Source organism: Amblyomma maculatum, chromosome 2 (assembly GCF_055883805.1).
Source record: "Amblyomma maculatum isolate TAMU_Amacu chromosome 2, ASM5588380v1, whole genome shotgun sequence".
NCBI lineage: Eukaryota > Metazoa > Arthropoda > Arachnida > Ixodida > Ixodidae > Amblyomma > Amblyomma maculatum.
In genome coordinates, this window is record NC_139345.1 from 115,664,963 (window position 1) to 115,685,423 (window position 20,461).

The following is a 20,461-nucleotide window of genomic DNA, read 5'->3' on the forward strand; positions in this document are numbered from 1 at the left end:
ACTTCATTCCATGACATTACTATGGTGTCCGTCTTTAGAAATCAATTTTCTGGTCATTACTGAAGTAAATTAAATAATAAAATTTCATTAACGAAACCATTAAAGAGCAAAATAAAGAAATGAGTACCAACCTTGATTTTCTTGAACGCCTTGGCCTTTGCTGAGTAGCGTGACTCACATACGTAGACATCCTTGTCATCAAAGCCCTAAACAAAATGCATGCTCAATGTGAATCCTTCACTTGTAGGAAGTTTTTGTGGAGACATGTAGGAAACGTAGCAATTTCTTGGAGATGCCACATGCCACCTCTATGCCAGGCACATGGATTAGAAACCTACCTCTGGTTTACTTTTGAAGTAATCCCTCACAGGCATGACATAGCACTTTCCTAAAACTTGGTTCACCGGGGTGGAGTTATAGTTGTCACTCTTGAATACTTCCTGGGGAAAAAAAAAAGAAAAATGCACGCATAATTTAAATGCCTGAACCCACAACTCTTAAGGGCGCCCTGAAAATTTTATTTTCAGGGTGCCTACAGCAAATGCTGTAGGCATAGAATATGCCCGTGGGCTCCTTAACAAAACATTCCCGCCTGTTCCAAGCAACACATAAAACTCCCAGTACAGTGCTACAAAGGTAACCTTTTAGTATTATGCCCGTGAACGCCTAAAAGGCACCATACCGGGAAGCAGATGCATTCATCTTTAATAAGATAGAAGGATAAGTGCTTGTGTAATGAACCCACTCAAATAATACCCCACTCCCTACCCTTTTGTTTCAAAGATTTAAGAATAATAAGCATTAGTCACTAGCATGTCTATAGCTTTCATGCCGTTGTCGTCGTAATTCGTAGTGCATTCCTTGCCAGCACGGCAAGATGCTGCACGGAGATACTATCAGACACGTTTATCCTATGGACGTTAGCTCCGCTATGGGAGGATGAGGGTTATTTGCATGGCAAACTTGGCAGAATGCCAAAAATTAAGACCCAGTGCATCCTTGGCTGGTGTGCAGGCAATGGCTTGCTCGGTACGCCTGGTTGTGCAAGCCTGGTTCAGTATGTTCGCTTTATTATGCCATGACTGGGACAGGCAACATCTACTGCCATAAAAAATTGTTGAAATGCATGATAGCTACAAACACCTTCTGAAGCAAACAGTGCTAAAATCCAGCATCGTGATCGCAGCTGACTGTGTGCTTTCATTGATGACGAATAGACAGACAGACGGACAGATGACTGGATGGATGGAAAACAAGGTAAGTACGTGAAATTTGGACTCTTGCAAAAAAATCTCTCAACCTTTTTCCCCATATAACGAACCCTTCCCCCAAACTGATGTCAATTTTCCCCAAAAAAGTGTGTTCATTACATGAACGGTACTTTATTTTCAAAACTGATGTCTGAGTTGCTCCTATTGCTCAAGTTTCTCAATTTCGCTTTGAAGCTTTGAAGGTGGGGGTGCATACGTGGGATACTGTCATAGAATATGGTTCAACATGGCCATAGCATGTCTGCTAGTTTCTCAAACAGAATGGTCCAACTCTGAGGGATGTTGGAACTGGCTGACAGTTAGGCATGTAGGAGAATGCATGTCACTAGCAGTGTTCAGCGTGCACATGAGATGGGCGAATGTGGGTTGTGTCAGGCCATGTCAGGTCATAAAAGAGAGCCCAATGTGGAAAGCTGCCTGGCTGCAGTCTCTGCAGACCGCATGCAGTTCTTACTTTTTAAAACATATGATGGTTGGCTCGTGTTCTTGAGACCCACAGACAGTACCAACACCAGGTGAAATCTTTGCAGTGGACCTATCAAAATTCTTTGGCTCTTGTTTTCTGTTTATGAGAATACTTTTTGCATGGCTGCGCCACCAATTTCAACATGACAGTACCAAGTTAAAAAGAGGTGTTTGAGTGCCACCTTTCAATGCCACAAAAAGTGTCTTTTATTTGAGCACAAAATATGCCAAACATCGAAACATTCTGTCATGTGTATGTGTACAGGCGTATGCATTTGAATAAAGCCAAGGATGGCCAACAGATAGCTATGTTTGATATGCGGCATTCCAGCAGAAAGCTAGAGCTTTGCTTCAAGTCGGCACCCAGTGTCAAAGTGAAGCCTGCATACTAGCTGCGTGTCAGCTTATAGAATGCACCTGAATGTATGCTCTGTGTTCAGAAATCTAGATCCAGAGCCCATATGTGTTGCACTAGGTAGTACTATCCGCTTCATTTTTTTTCCCGTTTCTATGGGTCACATGCACACTCTCATGGTGAAAAGGCGCGGGTGGCCACACTAACCTTTTGCAGAAACTTTCTTGATGCCAAATGAAATGTTTCGTTGGGTCGGTAGAACCAGCAACCATACAGCCACTGCTCCCCATTTTTATCCCTCCAGAGGCGGTCCACGTTGATGATGTGAGGTTGCAATCCCTTTTCTCTGCAGATAGGAGTACACCATGGGTGGATGTTCGTGCTAAAATGAGCTTTATTCACAGAACTCCCACTTTTCACACATGCTAAGCAGCAATTCTCAGCCAGGAATGTGTTGAGGACGTCAAGAGCATTAGTAAATGTGTTCGAGAAGCTCAAAGGAGCAGGGACAAAATTATTACGATAACAGTGCAATAATGACCTCGGCGTAACCATACGTTGCCCATCTGTTCTGCTACTTCATGCGTCAAGAATAAAAGCGGCTTCGGAAAGATAACCATGGACATACCGTGGCTCGACATAGACGAAGTCCCCAACGTGAATGACAATTCCTTTATGTTCAGTGCTGTCCGACGAAGACATCTCATTGCTCTTTTCCTCCGCCTGTGTTGAGAACGAACACAACATTGACCAAACAGTACAAGTGCCTAATTTTTTTAAAGGAACTCTAACATCACCTTTCACTTTTGGCTGTATGTTTGCAGCATATTAACTTGCCTAAGGCACTCCATGATGCTTTGACTATGCTCCGCAGTTAGTTTCTTTTCAGAAGTGCAGAAAAAAACAAAAACAAAAAATCCCAGATCCTCTTTCAACCATCAAATTATTGTACACTGCAATGTACTCATATCTTGCACAGAATCTTCCCACTGGTGGGTTGGTCATCTTGTCGATATTACTGCAGTTTATACAAGCTTTGGTATCATACAAGTTTGTTAATTATGTGTCTAAAGTGCCCAGTGTACAATGCATGAAATTCTGGGTGAAGGAGGGAAAGAAAGGAGCAGGGTAATCAGGTAATCACCACTCTTGAGTGGCGCCCTACCTTGCGCACTTCCTGGTTGCTCCGCTCGGCATCAGCCTCGGCAGCTGCTTCTTGTTGCTCTTGGGGCAACTTCTGAGCCCGCAGCAAGTCGACACTCTCCATCAGCTCCTGCTGGCCATAGTTGAGCGCTGGGCTCTGCAGGACATCTCCTTGGCCACACAACTCGTCTCGCAGGCGGATGAAATAGGACTGGGTGGAAAAAAAAAGAGAGCAAGATGGACGTTCGCGTTCAGCTCTTATTTTGCACAATTTTGCATAAACGAAAAGAAAGTAAGTAGGTACATGAAGAAAGAAAGTTTACCAGCCTGCATTGTAAATGAACCACGTGGCATTATACAAAAAAAAAAAAAAAAAAAAAAGTGCTGGCACAGATGGTGTCAGTGCTATACAGTTTCTTTTGTACCCGTGGCAGCGACAGTGGAAGAGCTACAAAGTGATCCACATGTCTCTGCTGGCTAGAAACGCTGGTCAGAATAATTTCTGCCACAATCCTGCTAGCAACGAGGCCAAAGGAATATTAAATTTTGTTCCAAACTTCAACTTCTTAAAGCTATAACGGCAAGGCTTTCTATTTTCCATTTCGGATACTCGATGTGCAAAAGAAAAAAGGAAATGCAGGACAGGAAGCGCTCAATTAAACGGCGGTATTGCATACAGCTTTCCCTTTAAGCATGCAGCACTAACAAGAAAAGCCTCATCACACGTAAAAAAAGTTACTCCATTAGACAGTACACACAGCAAGTTTATTACATGACACAAATTGCCTAGGTTGGTTTTAGCTAAAAGAATAATGCTTGCACGGTACGACAATCATGCATTGACAAACTTACAACACACTAACAAAATGTGGCTGCAAGAACTACTATGACGCTATCACGTCAATATAGCCTTTAAAAACCTTCTCCATGACTTTCCCTGCTGCTTTCAATACGCAGGACCATCCCTAAGCCGCTACTAAGGATCGTCTTGCCTATGGACACTCGCACAAGTGTTCCGTGCCATTTCTGAACTGGCCAATAATGTCAACTTCTATGATCGACCAAGTGATAATTTTATGATTATTGTATTTCCCGAGGCTAAGAGAAACTAACGGCAAACATCATAAAAAGTTTACTGTAAGAAAATCTCCTAAAAGACATCGACAAGAAGCTTACACATATCATGTAAGTGCACAAAGCTTTTCTTTTTTACACTGAATTAATCCGAATACTTGCAAAACAGCACACAAAAGTACATGGTCCCTGAGGATTTCACGTGTCTTAAGGGGGGACACGGGTCTTAAAACTAATTTTGTTATTTACCAGCCTAATTTGATGCAACTTCCCAGAAATGTTGTTGTTTTTTCTGGTGATTTCACATATGCAATAGTTTTCCTTCTAGAACAATTAGTTCGAGAGATATTAAAAATGTATTAGAAAATTACTGTCATTGTCTGCCTAAACAATAGAAAAAAAAAAAAAGTTCTCATCAGAAATTTATTTGTAATACATACAGGCGGATACTATAAAGTGTAAGGAATGCAACATTGGAAGCAGTTTTCAAATTGAGTTAATATTAGAGATCTACCAGCTTGTTGAACTTGGTACTCACAGCCATGGCAACTATATAAGAATTTCAAGACAAAAAAAAAAGTGGCTTTCAACATTGCGTGCATTAACTTTCAGCTTCACAATACAAAAAAAAAAATTATAGCTCCAGCTACTGTAGTTGCTGAGATATTCTTTGGGTAAACTTGTACATCAAGACAAAACAGTTTTGAGAAAACGCCAAAAAACACTCCAAAGTAATTTTAATGATTGAAAGCGAGAAATATCAGTACAATTACATTTGCAAAAGCCTAATAAGCCCCAGGCAAGGTATCTCTCTCATAGGAAACTGCAATGTTTCCTAAATTGCTCACATTCAGTTCGACATACAGCGTGTAAACCGGCTACGCACACTTGTTTTTTAGCTGCACGACTGGCAACATGCGGCAGCTTGTTTTTCACATAAGCCTACCATGTGCACGCTGGCTAACATTCTTTTCTGAAAATAAATCACTCAAAGCCATTTGGCAATTGCCAGTAGCCTGCATTGCACACGTCGCGAAAATGTTCACGATGAAAGGGTTCTGTTTTTGTTTTGTCTGTTTTTGAGTGCTCGCGACACACAATGAACTGATGACGCCTCGCCGCAGCCTTCGCGCACGAAATGCAATTTCAGCGCAAATTCATATTAATGCTTGCCTCCAAATAATTTAATAGCACCGCAGCACAGTTTGCAGTCCGCAAGTGATGCAAGTAAGTAGTTCATGAAATTTAAATTCACAATGAAGAAAGAAGTTCCGCTGGGTGGTCAGGTCACGGCGCCGGCACTGTCAGCGAGAAATTCATTCTTCCTGTCCGTTGCCACATTTGAAGCCTGCTGTTCAATGTTGTCCGCCACTGTCTTTTGCCGCTCTTCAGTGTCTCCGGACTGCAGAAACGCCATGCCGTGGTGTACGTAGCTGCCGCCAGAGCTACTTTCGGCCACCAGGCACAATAGGCCTACCGCTGTGGGTTCAACGCCACAGTCACCAGACACAAGTTTGTCATCTTGTGCATCCCGTAACGTCTTCGTCGTGAAGTTTTTCGATTTGTGAACCATTCGCTTTCTTACCAAACTTGTTTCTGGGGAGGAATTTCACCACTGGTCGATGCATCTTGTACAGTGGTGAGCAGCCTTGTCTAGAGCTTGCCAACGGTGCTCCGTAGAGCAAGTCAGCACCATCTAACGTTAGGCCCTGGGTTTGGGTTATGCGTGCTGTGCACATGCGCGGCCAAAATAGAGCAGTGCCTGCTCGTGGGTTCCAGGCCTTATTTCCGCTCAGTGCTTGCGCTTCTCGCCGCCAGGTACGCGGAGCGGCCAAAAAACCAACGCGTTTCGCACAAATCCCGAAGCAGCTAGGCAAGTGCAATGCGATATCATGTGATCGCTCTGTTCAAAACCAATTGCAAGTGATAGCAGATGATTGCGTGCTTCAAACAAGCACCAGGATAAATGTGCAAGGATTGAGTCTAGTTGGCTGCTTGGTGTCTGTTTTCTTCCTGTCCGTATAAGGTTAAAATCATGCACCATGCGTTGCAGGCGTATAGTTTGATGGCGTGTTTTTGGGCCAGGTTATCAGGTAAAAAGGACATGGCATTTGGCATCTGTACAGATCTAGGAACTTTACTTCCTCCACGATAAAGCACATGGGAGACGAGTGGTGCGTATGCATCAACACGCATTAATCCGCTATCTCTCACGCTTGCTTGCCTGGCCGTCTCGTTACATTCTAGAAACACGGCGGCATCGTGACGCTCTGTCGATCGTCATAGCCTCAAAAATGCAAGTAGTGCAACCCTAGCGACACGAAGGTACTCACAAGGCAAGGGCTGGATAAGGAAGCGATGAGCAGGCATCCCTCTGATTTGCCGCACGTGCGCACGGGACACATATCTTAAACCCGGAGCCTAACGTTAGATGTTGCTGACTTGCTCCGCAGAGTGCTGTCGGCATGCTTTAGACAAGGCTGCTCACTACTGTACTGCTTCGATCACTACATAGAAACAAAATGGCACTGCCTCTCACGCTGGGCTGCGACCAAGCGCGTCGTGCAGACGATGGAGGCCTATTCAGCCAATTAGGTAGCACCCTCACGTCAAGTGCTCCGTATAACGAATAGTATTACGCATTAGGACGGTATTTTTTGCGCATTGTTTTTCTCTGGCCAATAAACGGGCGAGAATGGCGGAGGCGAGGATTTGAAGAAGGAAAGCTGCTCTTTCAATTGAGATCAAGATGGCTTCAATAGCATACATAGAACAGGAACTGGGCGTCGCGAAAAAATTGACATTTTGGCATCGATTTCGGCTGAAATTTCCGTCATCAAAAACAATATAAATTGTTCTTGCGGGCAAAATACTGATCTTAGAACTGTGAAATTTTCCAGACAGGTGCAGAACTGGCTGCATACTACGAAAATAATGTTTTCGAAAAATCGATTTTTTGACGATTTTTCGGTTTCTAAAATTCGTGTCTCCCCTTAAATTGATAGCTTCCCTTTATTTATTTATTTTTTTGAGACTCTCTCCGCTACAACTAAAAATTCCAAATAACAAACAAGTGGAGAAATAGAGCTGGTACCTGCAGTTCTACAGAATCCTCAAATGCCTGCGAGTCTGTACGACTCATGCGTCGAGCCCGATCGAACACCTCAAAGACTTCCTCTTGGAAACGATCCAATCGGAGGTAACAGCCCTGCACAGTAATGTAAAAAGGAATGAGTGATTACAGCATTAGAAATGAGAGTAAAACCCGAAAGGCTAAGCACAATAAGCAGATCTAGATTTAACATGACTAGAGCTCTTTCTTAAACAAGGAATCAAGTAAAAAAAAAAAGTGACACACAAAACTATAGCCTGCTTAACTCTTTCGGGACCGCCCGAAAAGAAGGCAATTGTGATACAACTTGGAAAATATTTTTTTATTCAATGACATTTTCTGCTAGCTTGTTGTAACATATATTGTTATGCAGCTAAATGAACGCACTTTCACGAGAAAAAAATTGAGATGCCTTAAAAATATACATGATATCACAAAAAAATCTGAAAATATAACTTTTCTTCTTAAAAAAACATAAAAAAGAAGGAAATTCTTGAATACGGAAATAAAAAAGAGTAATAAAAATATTTCAGAATATACAAAATGTGATACAATGCCTCTTTTCTAACTTCAAGACAAAAAAAAGTGGGAGGCTTATGTACAACATTTTTTTTGTGTGTGCTTTCTTGCGGCCTGACGCGAGGTTGACGCCATGGTTCTCAATCTGCGCCGCCGCCGCGCCAAAGATTAAAATCTCTCCCGCGTCGCCGCCTGCCGTGAAAAAGGCAAACTACACCAAAACCGAAAGTTTAGATACTAGACTACTCACTAGATGGCGACACGTGTTCCAATGAGCGGATATTTGAGCTTGAGAGCGCGCGCGATTTGATCGTGCATTTTTACACGATGGCCTATGGCGCGGTCCCGAAAGAGTTAAAGTATGTTGGAAAGCGTTGCATTGTGGAACATAGACCGCAAGGAAACTCTTAAGGATTTTCCGAAAACATGCCTGCTTATGTGGCGGCAAGAAAAGGAAAACACAAGATTCAAAAGGGACCACTTTAAATATGAACTGTACAATGCAAGTGAGTGAAGAACAATGCATTTCATGCTAAAGATGTCTCGCAAATGAAAATACGTATATAGAAAAACTCAACGTACCCTGTCCAACTTGCGCTTGATGATATCCAGTGTCAGAAACCTCCTGCAAAGCACAATTTTTTTAATGTTTTGAACAGCAACAGGTGCTGTCCAGGGCAAGCAAATGGCATACCTATCCTCCAATCCGTCGATGCCAAATGCCTGCTGGCCTGATTCAGCAGCTGACTCTGACAGTTCGACCAAGGAATCGCTGTAGCAGCGCCCTTCTTCGTCCTGGGACAGATAAAATACAAAAACAAGGAGAGAGGGAGAGACAAAGTCAGAGGCTTAGTCATGCACACCATCTTCCATCACAATAAATATCTAGCAAAATTTGTTAATCACATTTTTATGGTGCCATAGACAACACCATGAATTAAGAAATGAGCACAATAAATACTAAAGATTTCTGTGAAATAACATCTTTTTGCTGAGTGCGTGGGGGGGGGATGAGATGAGGTACATTAGACATGCATGACCCACAGTAGAATGCCATTTGAACGAACGTCACTTAAACGAAGTATTCAGTTGTACAGGCTTTATTAAATGCCTCTACTAAGGCTCCACTGAATGCTATGATATTGCCCTTCATTTTAACAAAGTTCAATTGGTGCTCATTTCATTTGTACAAACGTTTTCCGCTGCGTCATCCTGTCTCCAATGTCATACTGAGAACTTCAACAAATACAATTCGCACTTCCTGTTGCCATTTTTACGTTCAGGGTCACGTTTTATTACCGTGTGACGAAAAATGGCCGTAATTTTCTTTAAACAGAATTGGCTATCTAAACAACCTTGTAACCAGCCGAATCCATAGCTGGCTTTGCACGCTTAATTGGCTCCACACTGATAACCAGTCATAGCCAGACCTCCAGCCCAGAATTGCACACGTATGCATGATGGTTAACCGTGATCTTCTGAAGTGCATTGGTCTCCTGAAGCAATGATCCACTTAGAAAAAGTGAAGGTCTTGCTCCCCAGCAAACCGTTCTGATGGGCAAGATTCACAGGAGCATGCACACAGTGACTGAGTTCAAGACCACTGTAATCCTATGTTCAAAAGTGCGGCAAAAGGTTAATACAGTACAACCTCGTTAATTCGAAGTCATCGGGACCGCGAGAAATCTTCGAATTAAGCGGGTTTTCGAATTAACCGAACACACCAAGAAATAAGACTTAGGCAAAAAAATTTGTTGCAGGAACGTGTTTCCTTTATTCGGCATATTTTGAATTACTACTGAAAGTAATCAGAGATGCTGGTTTGCCGCGTCCGGTAGTTTGCGGCTCCTAAGGTCATGCTCTCGAGTTGGTCAAATAGACGAAACATCTCTGAACTTCCACCGCGGCACTCAACAAAACTGCGGATAACGTTCAGCGATCCGATAACTTCACCAAGAGCAGGTGCTCGGGGAGGCTCGTCGGTGTCGTCGTCGCTATCGTCGCTGTCATCGCGCATGTTCGTACCAGCAGTGATCTCACTCTCCAAGTCAGAGTAGCCAGTCTGCTCTTCGCTCTCAATGTTGATATACTCGGCGAAGCCGACTGTGTTGGACTCATCCTCTGCGCAGAGCGCATTGATGCGGTCGCAATACTCTGCTCCTTCTTCGTTCGTCAAGAGTAGTAGTACATGGGTGGTCTGCATCGGCATCAACAGTGCTTTCACTGGAAAAACCAGCGTGTTCAAAACACCGCCTGATCAATGTGGGCTCCACTTGTTTCCAAGCGTACACCATGAGGCATATGGCTCCGAGGAGGTCGATGGAGTACTCCTTGCCATTGTCGTAGCAAAGGAGCATGCGCTTGAGCAGGTGGTACCGATAAATCTTCCTAGTGTGGTGAATGACGCCTTGGTCCATCGGCTGTGAGATCGAAGTGGTGTTCGGAGGTAAAAATACCATCCTGATGGCCTGGAGATGTGGGATGTCGCCATGTGCCGGGCAGTTGTCGACGACAAATAGGACATTCCTGCCCGTGGCCGCGAACTTGCGGTCAAGTTGCCGCACATACTCTTCAAATATTGCACCTGTCATCCAGGCTTTCTTATTGTGCCTGTAGACGAGTTCATCCTTTGGCGGCAGCCGCGCATTTTTGAAGCAGCGAGGCTTCCCCGTCTTCCCGACGACCAGTAGCGGCAGCTTGTGTTTACCGCACATGTTTGCGCCGAACAGCACAGTAATCCTGTCCTTGGCCTGTTTCCTACCCTTGATGACGGTGTTCTTCCCTGCGAATGTTTTTGTTGGCAGCATCTTATAAAAAAGTCCAGCCTCGTCAAGGTTGTAAACGTCGTCTGCACCGTACTCGCTAAGCAGCGGCGCCAATGTGTGGTTTCTCCAATCCTCGACAACACTCTCGTTAGTGCTGCCGCTCTCACCACAGATGGTGAGAAAGGTTAAATTATTGCGTTCTTTAAAACGGCAAAACCATCCATTGCTGCACTTAAATTCCTCGTGCCCAAGTTGTAGAGCTAGGTCGTTGGCCTTCTCCTGCAGTAGCGTTCCATTGACGGGAAGGTGGGCAGCGTTTGCTTTCTGCAGCCAGCGAAGCAGAGCAGCTTCCACATCTTGATACGTGGGAGCCCGCACTCGTGACCGCTTCGAAGAATAGGTCTTGCCGCAAGCCTCTAGTATTTTTGACTTGTTGCTCAATATTGTGGACAACGTCGAGAGGGGCACGCCATGCCTTTTGGCCAACTCGGTCTTCGAACAAGCGCTCTTGCCTGCTTCCTGGATCAAGCAGAACTTCTGCTGCAGCGTTAAAGTCTTGTACTTTGGCATTTCTGCACTGCTACGGTCACAAAGCTAGCACTTCTGCACAGTCCCGCCCAAAAAAACGGCACAGTAGCCGACACCTAACCACAGCGCACAACACAAAGAAATGGCGCAGGCGAGACCGGCGCGGCGGTGGTGGTGGCGTACTTGCAGCGTCGGAGGCACGGGGGAAGAGTGGGCGAAGCACACCAAGGGATGGAGTGGGGGCGAGGTCACGTGATAAAAACCAGTATGCCCGCCGTGTTGCAGTGAAGCACGTCTTCTCCTCTGCAGGCGCGTGTTTCGGCGGTGCGCGAGGCGCACTGTGGACCGATTTTTGTGCAGAGAGTGCTCCGGCTGGGGCGCTTCGCCTATAAATCATCACCATTACTATGTGGCTTTGCCTCGCGGCTCCGTAGGGCCGTCATTTCGCCGGGTTTGCGGCGAAACATGGATCAGGCATTGCCGCATAGCAGTCCAAATTTTCGAATTAACCGGACTGGCGCAGGCCACCTGTTCGAATTATCCGACCAAATTTACATTGGAAAATACGGGACCGCAGAAAACTTTCGAATTAACCGAGTTCGAATTATTGAGGTATTACTATATTCTTCACTTGCAAATGAGTGCAGTGACATATAAAAGGGTTGATATATGATTTGAGCACCCAATGTTTCTCGGAGCTAATGGAAACAAACCTTCACGCACTTATTTCAGCTCAGCAAACTTTCACTTTAACAAACTTTCGCCTAAGGTCCCTTGAAGTTCGTTCATGTGAAGCTTCACTATAAAAGAACATGTACAAAAACTCTGAGCACCCCTCTCATGTGCATCACACCCCCTAGTGAAGAAAGTGAGCAGTGAAAAGTGGCCCTGCCTGGTGGTTGTAGACGGAGATGAACAAGTTGGTCAGTAGCTCTTGGACGAGGCCTCGGACATCGGGCACTCCTCCGTCTTCCAGCTCCTCACTGCTCAGCTCCATCTTGGTCTGCAGGGCTATCCTCTGCAAGATCAGCGCGTCCTAGCCAAAGAAAAAAGGGACACAATGGTCACCAGACTGGTATCCAAATACATTTGTATCAATCCTAAATCATTGTTCTCACTGTCGAAGGCAGTAGTTATGTCACCAACTTTATTCAGGATTTGCAAGTATGTTGCAAATGACACGTGCAGCATGTAAGGGAACAAAACACATGGGGCAGAATGCTGCTTTGCCAAGTTTCCCACTCACAACGTGTTAACTGCAGCGGTCTCTTAGCACATATGCTGGTTTGCAATAGTTGACAGGCTCGGTTCCTGCCCACAGTGGTCACATTTTGATGAAGACAAAACATGAAAACGTCCATGCAGTCAGATTTCGGCGCATGGCGAGAAAATTGAGAATGGCAAAAACATTCCTTTTTTTTTTTAAGTTTTCACTATGTTGTACATTTGTCCCGCCTCTGGTCAACCTGTGCCACATCAAGATGGACAACTTTCTTTACAAGAGACTGGTGCGGGGGCAGAACAGAGTATACAAGTCTTTTCCTCACTTCTTGGTCCCCATTTGACCCTCCCCTCCGTGCCATAGAGAAGACAACCCAGAATGGCTAATGGAGAAATCAAGGTTTGGTTTGGTTTATGGGGTTTAACGTCCCAAAGTGATTGAAAGCTATGAGAGACGCCATAGTGGAGGGCTCCAGAAATTTCGACCACCTGGGGTTCTTTAAAGGGGCGCCATGACGTTTGCAAGACCACTAATTCCAGCCGGCCTCTATGTTCTTTATACCTTCTCGATGCCATAAAGCTGAATCATAACAGCGAAATCGTAGCGCCTAATATTTTAATCCGCTTCAATAATCAATGTTTGGCACCGATGTGACCGACACACGACGGAGGAGTTCGTTAACGAATATGACGTTTCCTTCTCGCTTGGGCGCTGCTTCGCTGATTGGTTGAACACGCACTTTATATTTTACAATCGAATGTTCTTCAAGTTATTCTGCAGAAAACAAATAAATGGTGTTTTAGTTCCGCATGTGTTCTTGAAGGGCTTGTGAAGATAGGGACTGTAAACTCAGATAAATGCGCATTGTCCACAAGCATGGTGGAGCGTCTGCTTGTTGTGATGATAGAGCAGAGAAAAAAAGTAATAGATCCGCCAGTTCGCTGTCCAGGCTCTACGGTCACAAGCACAAAGGTCACACAGCCATCTAAAAACCGCCGCCGAGGTCACAGGGCTCCTCATTGCCACCAGAATTTGAGACACCACTTTGTGGTCTCCCCTCCTGCAGGCTCCTCAGATCCCAAGGCAGCTGACGTGTTCGGATCTCGAAAGCCGGCAAAATCACGTGGTTGGTCGTTTCTGCTGACGCTCCACAGATGGCACAAGTTATGTTGAGATCGTTCGTGGACGTGCTTGCCACACCCGAGTCCGCAGTACTCCGCAACAGGCTTCCGCCAGCAGGCCACTACCCAGGGAGTTGTCACATAGTCGTTCCTGGCAGATGACCTCCTTGCTGGCCTTCTACAGGTGCAGAGTAGGCTTCGCCTTAGCTCCTGCATGCCATTCCTCCGTCTCCGCCTTTCGCACAAGTGGCGCTTGAGTGATCCGCGGCGGCAGCAGAGATGGACGCCGGCAGAACACCAAAATGGCGACGCAGATTTGCTGACCGCCGGGTCCACCCCGTCAACACCCCCGCTAGGCTAGCTTTGGGGAGACGGAGAAGCCGGTTCTCAGAGCACAGCTTCGTAGCGTAGTTACCATGGTAACGACACTACCAAAAAGCGCGGCTACAGTTTGACAACCATGGTGGATAGCTTCTGATACACCGATACGAGCTGCATTTCGCATAGGTTCCGCCCAAGTCGAGTGCTGGGCAAGCGAAATAGGAGAGAGGCTCTCTCACATCGGCTCAGATGCGCTGTTCTTTTTTTTTTTTTTTTTTTTTTTAGAATTTTATGCTGAATAACTTTCGTTTCAGAGTGCTGATTTTTGTAATTCTTTTTGAACTGACGTCGGCACGATGCAAAGAACCTAGAGGTTAGCTGGAATTAGCGGCTTGACGAACGTCACTGTGCCTCGTTAACATGCACCGACATCGCACAGCACACGGGCGCCTCGCCTTCTGCCTCCACCAACAGTGGCCGCCAAGGCCGGGATTCGATCCCGCATCCTTAGAGACAGTAGTCGAGCGCCCTAACCACTGCACCACCACAACGGGGCAGAGAATTAGAAGAACAAAAAATAATCACCTTGTAGATCTGCGAGTCTGGCTCGTTGTACTTGCAAGCGTTGTCAAAGAGCAGCACAAAATCAGCCAGGAGATCATCCATCGACTCGTACTGGTTGTACTTGAGGAGGCGGGAAGCTATCCGTTCCATGTCAATGGGCTTCTTGATCACCTCATAGTAATCAGGATATTCCTGGGTGCGCACAAGGCAAGAGCCTGATATGAAGACAGGCCCCGGAATTTCACCCTATTGGAAGGGGAGAGAAAATCCACATACCGACCGGGAGGGTAGCTTCATAAAAATTGTCGACAGCTTGCGGCCCTTCGCATCGGTGTAGTCCTTGATGGTGTCGTAAAGCACACGAAGTTTGTGGTTGCGGCTCTTGTTCCTGCAGACACATGAAAAAGAGACCACGTAAATATGAAGAAAAAAAAAAAAAAAAAAAAAACCTGGCAGTCCACTGACCCCGGTGTTTTGCTGGTGAGCACAAAAGGACAAGGTTTGATGCTCGTCATGTTTACAGGTGCAAGTTGTAAAAACCTACACTTAGATTTAGGTGAACATTAAGGAACATAATTGACTTATTATTAATGTATTTATTTTTAGTACTGCCAGTCCCGTATGAGACCACAGGAGATTAGCAAACAAATTGAAAAATGAGAAAGGTAAGTTCAAACAATGCACTCATGGATTGCATTTCAAAAAGTCAAACGGTTTTGAAAACAGCGGCCAAACGGTTTTGAAAAAAGTCAAATTTGATGCCTGCAGACTGTAAAACTAAACACCTTGACTATGCTAAATTAATTTTCAGCTCACTGTCTGCACCATACACAGGTAGATTCAATGTGAACCATTTTAATACAATGAGAGCTGTACATGTACAAGCGTACACAGCTATTAAATTTCACTTTATCAATGTGAAAAAAAAAAAAGACCTGTTAACATTTTTTATCCTCATGCGCTTTTAGAAAGCCGTACATCTCTTCATTGTGCCACACTGCGTCTTTAAAAAACTGCACACCTCATCAACTTGTTCCCAAATTTTTCAGTCTTATTTTGTTTTGCTTCTCAGAAGTCAACAAAAAATTTAAACAAAAGAAGCAGTTATTTTACTGCAAAGTCTACAAAACTTAAAAAAATATATTTAAGAAAAATTTCTCACACAAACAGCAAATATACATTCGCATAATAGACACTTGGGTAATAAATACAGATGCCACATTGGTTGTAGAAGTATCAGTTTTCCCTGCTATACATTACCCTACTAAATATTTGCACCCCTCAAATGTTGGCAATTCCCTTTGAAAAAAAAAAAAAAAAAAACCTAGAAATTACATTTAGATATTTGAGCACAATTCTACATTTTCTTAAAGGGCACATATTCTTTATTGCCACGAATCTTTCATGTAACTAAGTTTAAGATACTCTAAACACCTTGCAGCACAAAATGCGACAGTTAGTCCCACCTTTAAACTGGCAAAACAAATCAAGGTCACAGCCTTTACAGACATGCAGAACTGACAACAACTGGCTAAAGTGACGAGAGGGAAGTGACAAACCGTCTGGGCATGGTGCGGGGAGTCCGGGTGTCATAGAAGGGCCCCAGCTCACGGATTTTTTCAAAGAGGGCGCGTTCCAAGGTGTCAGCATCACGGTAGATCTGGGAACCTTCCTCATTGTAAATCCGGCAATTGGCGAACATCAGTTTCAGGTCGTTCACCATGGCTTCCTCCGATTGATACTGTCGCAAAAAAAATTACACCCCTACTTAGCATAACGAGGGATGAGGGAATCTGAGCAAACATTCTTATTTTGGACATAACATTTAGCAGACTGGTTTTAAATACAGTAAAACCTCGTTACGAGAGACACTCAAGGGACTCGAAAAACATGTCTTGTAAACAAGGTCTCTTGTAACATAAAATTCTAAAATCACTATGTTGATCAGTTTACTGCACATCAGTGTATAAATGCATTCACACGCATTACCAGGAAATTGTTCAGGAAAGCTTAAAGAAGTTATTCATGCTAGTATATATATTTTTGTGAGTGCAGAGTGTATTGCTTCCCAAATTCTGGAGGTAAAGCACTTCACTTTGCAAGCCTTCCTGTTGCTCTAATACCTTTGAGGCACTCTTACATGCTCGTCACCCCGAGATGCTTACAGGCTCGTCACCCTCAGATGATTCACAAAGAAAAGACATCAGGATTCTAAGCTTTCATCTTGTGATCAAATTTTAACAGTGAGGAGTTAAAAATGCTGGATGTCATTCATGTATTTTGATTTGCTTCGTAGGTAACAGTAATGCAATGCCGTTTTGACCTTCCAATCATGGGGAAGCACTCCTCAGTACCTGACATACACAACAAAAAGGACACTGATATGGTACAGAAATTAGCTAAGGGAATCTGAAGTGCATCATGTACGAGTTGGTACATTCCAGATGCATTGCATGAGCACACCGGGGTTTTGTCTCTTCTAAATAGTGAAGAATTTACTCCACGAACCTGAAAACGTTGTCCTTAGTAACCGAGTGTCTCTTGTAACCATGTCTTTTGTATGCAATGTTGTTAATATGGCAGACATAGGAAAACCAACCAAACCATTTTCAAATGTCTCTTATAACCGAGTGTCTCTTGTAACAGTGTCTCTTATAACTACCGCCAAACAGTCAAGTATTTAGTAGTCAGTGCAGCAACTTCAGATGTGTCGAGTAGTTTGTATTTTTATTGCTGTTCATATGCTGTTCACATGTTGCTTCCTCATGGAAAGCCTAGCATGACAACAAAACAGGCTACGGGTCTGTAAATGCTCTAAATATTTTCTAAGAAGCATGACCTAAATTGAAGTAATCTTAATATTTTAATTTCCCTGCCCCCGCCCTTTTTTTTAGGAGACATGTTACACACCTTCTTTCTTTAGAATGTATCATGCTCTAATTACCGTGCAATAAAAGAAATGTGAACCTAAATGGATAATCTGAGACTGCCAAAGCACGTACAATTACAATAAAATATCCATGCACCCACTGCTATGCTATGCATAGTGACGAGCCCAAAACTAAGTTTTAAGAAAACGAGTCTGAAAGTTTTAAACGAGCACATAATCTCTATACATTAATTTCTGAGCACTTAAAGCTTGTTTCTGGGATAAATATTTCAGGTAAACATTGCAAGAGTGTTACAGGTGCTGAAAAGCATAATTAAAAAAAAAAAATTCTTTGCAACATCTCCAGTGCAGAAAAGAAAAAAGTGCCCATAACTATGAGTCATAGACACTTCACAAGCTTGGAATAGCATGGAGCCTCAACAAACAATCCCCTCTTGCTGCACAGGCAGGCAAGAATATCGTCAAAAGCATTCGCACAACCCTAAGACACAATCTAAACTTCCCTGTGCTTACAAAATATTAGTTTGGGCAATACAATCAAGTCACAAAACTAACTCTGTTTTGCACAAACAAGAGGCAGTGTGGTTAAGAGCTTTGGTGAGGCCATAAGTATATTTACACTACATCAACAGATGGAGCATCAGATTCATCAAAACTAAAGCCAACTTATATAATTATACTGGTGTCAATGACTCAACACAGTATTTGGTGAAAGGTCACTAACCCCTTCAATGGACACAAGCCCACTAAGTAGCAGCTAACGAGATACATCAGCAAAGGAAAACCTGAGCTTACTGACTTGGTGACAGCAAAAAATATCTACGTTATTGGCTGAAATACTGGCCAGAGATAGAAAATCTATGCATACTTTATTGGCTTTCACGTTCTCGTCGATGGTCTTCATGTCAATAGGGCTGGCGATGACCTCATAGTAGTCTGGGTAGTCTTTACGCGAGGGTTTCTCCATAAAGATTGAGATGAGTGGGCGACCGATGTCATCCTGCACACAAAGACGCAAAGTTTACAAATGTGACATGACTTTCTGAAAACACGATAAAAATTTCCGCCAGCCGAAGTGCCACTTAGTGGCATGAGAGGTAGAAGGAACAGTTTGCTACTTTTTACACTTTCAATTAGACAGATAAAATACTCATGAGGCCATATATGCAAAGAGAAGAGCGAGGACCCACACATACACGCACCACCCTGTTGACAACCCACGCCATTGACAACGGTCCCAAGCACACTGGTCCGCCCTTTTTGTTTCGCTTCACCACAACATGTCCCTGAACCCAATCCAACTGAGTTGCCAGTGTGCTATGCTACTAAAGCCTTCACCTGTCACCTTCATGACACCTTCGACCGTCGCCCCACATTCCTGCCATATGCGGCCTCTCCATTTCATCGTTCATGGCTTCTTATGTGCTGGCTATATCTTGCTTCATTGCCCATGCATACTGTCCTGCGTCCATGTGACAGTATCCATGTGCCGTTGGTCTCAGCAGTTCAGCCCGCCAATGCTGGGGCACAATCACCATTACAAATCACCGCAGTTATTTTCTCTAAAAAATATTATGGTCGTCTCAACTCTTCCCAAACGCGACATCTATCCCACCTGCATTCGAGCTACGCCTTGGCGACAAGATTTTTTGAGCTCCATAACCAGCTGTCGTGTTTACTAATTTTCTACCTTAAACCAGCCTCAAAGTAGCCAGCTCCACTCTCCTGATACTTTTCCGTGCACCGACCACCCAGTTATGGGCTTTCAACCCTCCTGGACTGTCCCCACAGATAAGTGCATATAGATCGGCACATAGAAATCATTATTCACCACGAATCCCACAGACTGCTCAAGAACTTTCGATAGCTCATGCTGCTTTTCTGTTCATTGAAATGCACATAGCCACGCATATTCTTTTCATTGCACATAGCACTAGCGGGAGCCTCAACATCTTCCCCACTGATGAATGAGTTGAAGCTTGGTGCATGAGCTCGAGCACTCACACTGTTCAGAACAATCCAATGACAGCAACAGCATCAATGACCGGTTGCACTGGTTCACCAGCTACAGGTCCAAGGCTCGTTTAATGAACAACGGAGGTCTCAAACCTCAGACCGTCTTCACATTCGGCCTGGGCCTCCACAAAACCCTTCAGCTACAAGGGCAACCACCAGTACTTTCTTCGGCCCTTTCCTTGGTTGCCAAGTCTTCTGTTCAACACAACAGATGAGCAATAGACAGTGTTTTCGTTGACCTTTTCGTGGATTGCCAGTAACCTCTTCAGAGCAATAATTAATCTCATTCTTTTCCCTTTTTTCAATCGTGCATCAGCTTTCAGTAAGTATGTTAGTATTTAAAGCTAACGACAGTATCTGCACCATTTATTAAGGCATATGTTAATTCTGTTGGCAATTCAAATTAACTAACTGTAGATAAGTTCCAAGTGTAGTCAGAAGCTGATGGGCACTAAACGCCACTAAGGCGAACCTTACAGTGTAGTTAAGTAGAGTGCGGACAAGTATCTTGAGTCGCTTTTTCAGCAAGGAGTCGGCTGGAGATGCACCACTGGGTGGCCGGCCTCTGGTGGGGCCTGGCGGGGTTGCAACCTTTTTCGACTTGCGCCTGCTTTTGTCACTGTCAGCATCACCCCCACCATCACTGTCAGAGTCCTGCAGGCAAGAAAAGAAGTGACGGTTTCCACAAACTACAGGGTTTCAAGCAAAGCAACTTTAATATCACCGAGCCTGTACATGTGCACGCTACAAATTCACGCACACACAAAAACTGATAGGCTAGCAACAATAAACAAAAAAAAATGCACATGAGCATACAAAAAAAAGCTCCTCAGACTACACCATACTTTCTCTCTCACCTTTAGATGGATATTGATGAGCTCTCTTGCTTTGGACTGCATGACCTTCTGCAATCTCGTGGCATCCTGTAAGATACACACACACACAAATTGCGGAGTAAAGAACGAAACTGTACCACATCTCAGGTTTTCTGCATAATCAAGACATCTCCAAGCAAAGCCATTGTGACCGGTGCTCAGCAAGCACTCAGACCAGCCATCTACATAAAAAGTCTACATATCCCAAAAAGAAAGGAAA

The 20,461-nt window shown here is 44.2% G+C and overlaps 1 protein-coding gene across 1 annotated transcript in view; it reads right to left on the reverse strand.

The window, feature by feature from the left end:
* LOC146199628 (protein polybromo-1-like) overlaps positions 1–20,461 on the reverse strand; it is a 50,776-nt gene that overhangs the window by 30,077 nt on the left and 238 nt on the right. Inside the window, 16 exon segments of the mRNA XM_084595149.1 lie at positions 132–206; positions 339–440; positions 2,299–2,437; positions 2,720–2,814; positions 3,257–3,445; positions 7,403–7,516; positions 8,522–8,564; positions 8,634–8,734; positions 12,125–12,268; positions 14,482–14,652; positions 14,737–14,848; positions 16,020–16,201; positions 18,219–18,350; positions 19,844–19,947; positions 19,950–20,020; positions 20,224–20,289. Of these exon segments, the coding sequence (XP_084451275.1) occupies positions 132–206; positions 339–440; positions 2,299–2,437; positions 2,720–2,814; positions 3,257–3,445; positions 7,403–7,516; positions 8,522–8,564; positions 8,634–8,734; positions 12,125–12,268; positions 14,482–14,652; positions 14,737–14,848; positions 16,020–16,201; positions 18,219–18,350; positions 19,844–19,947; positions 19,950–20,007 (1,761 nt within the window). The 5' untranslated portion in view covers positions 20,008–20,020; positions 20,224–20,289.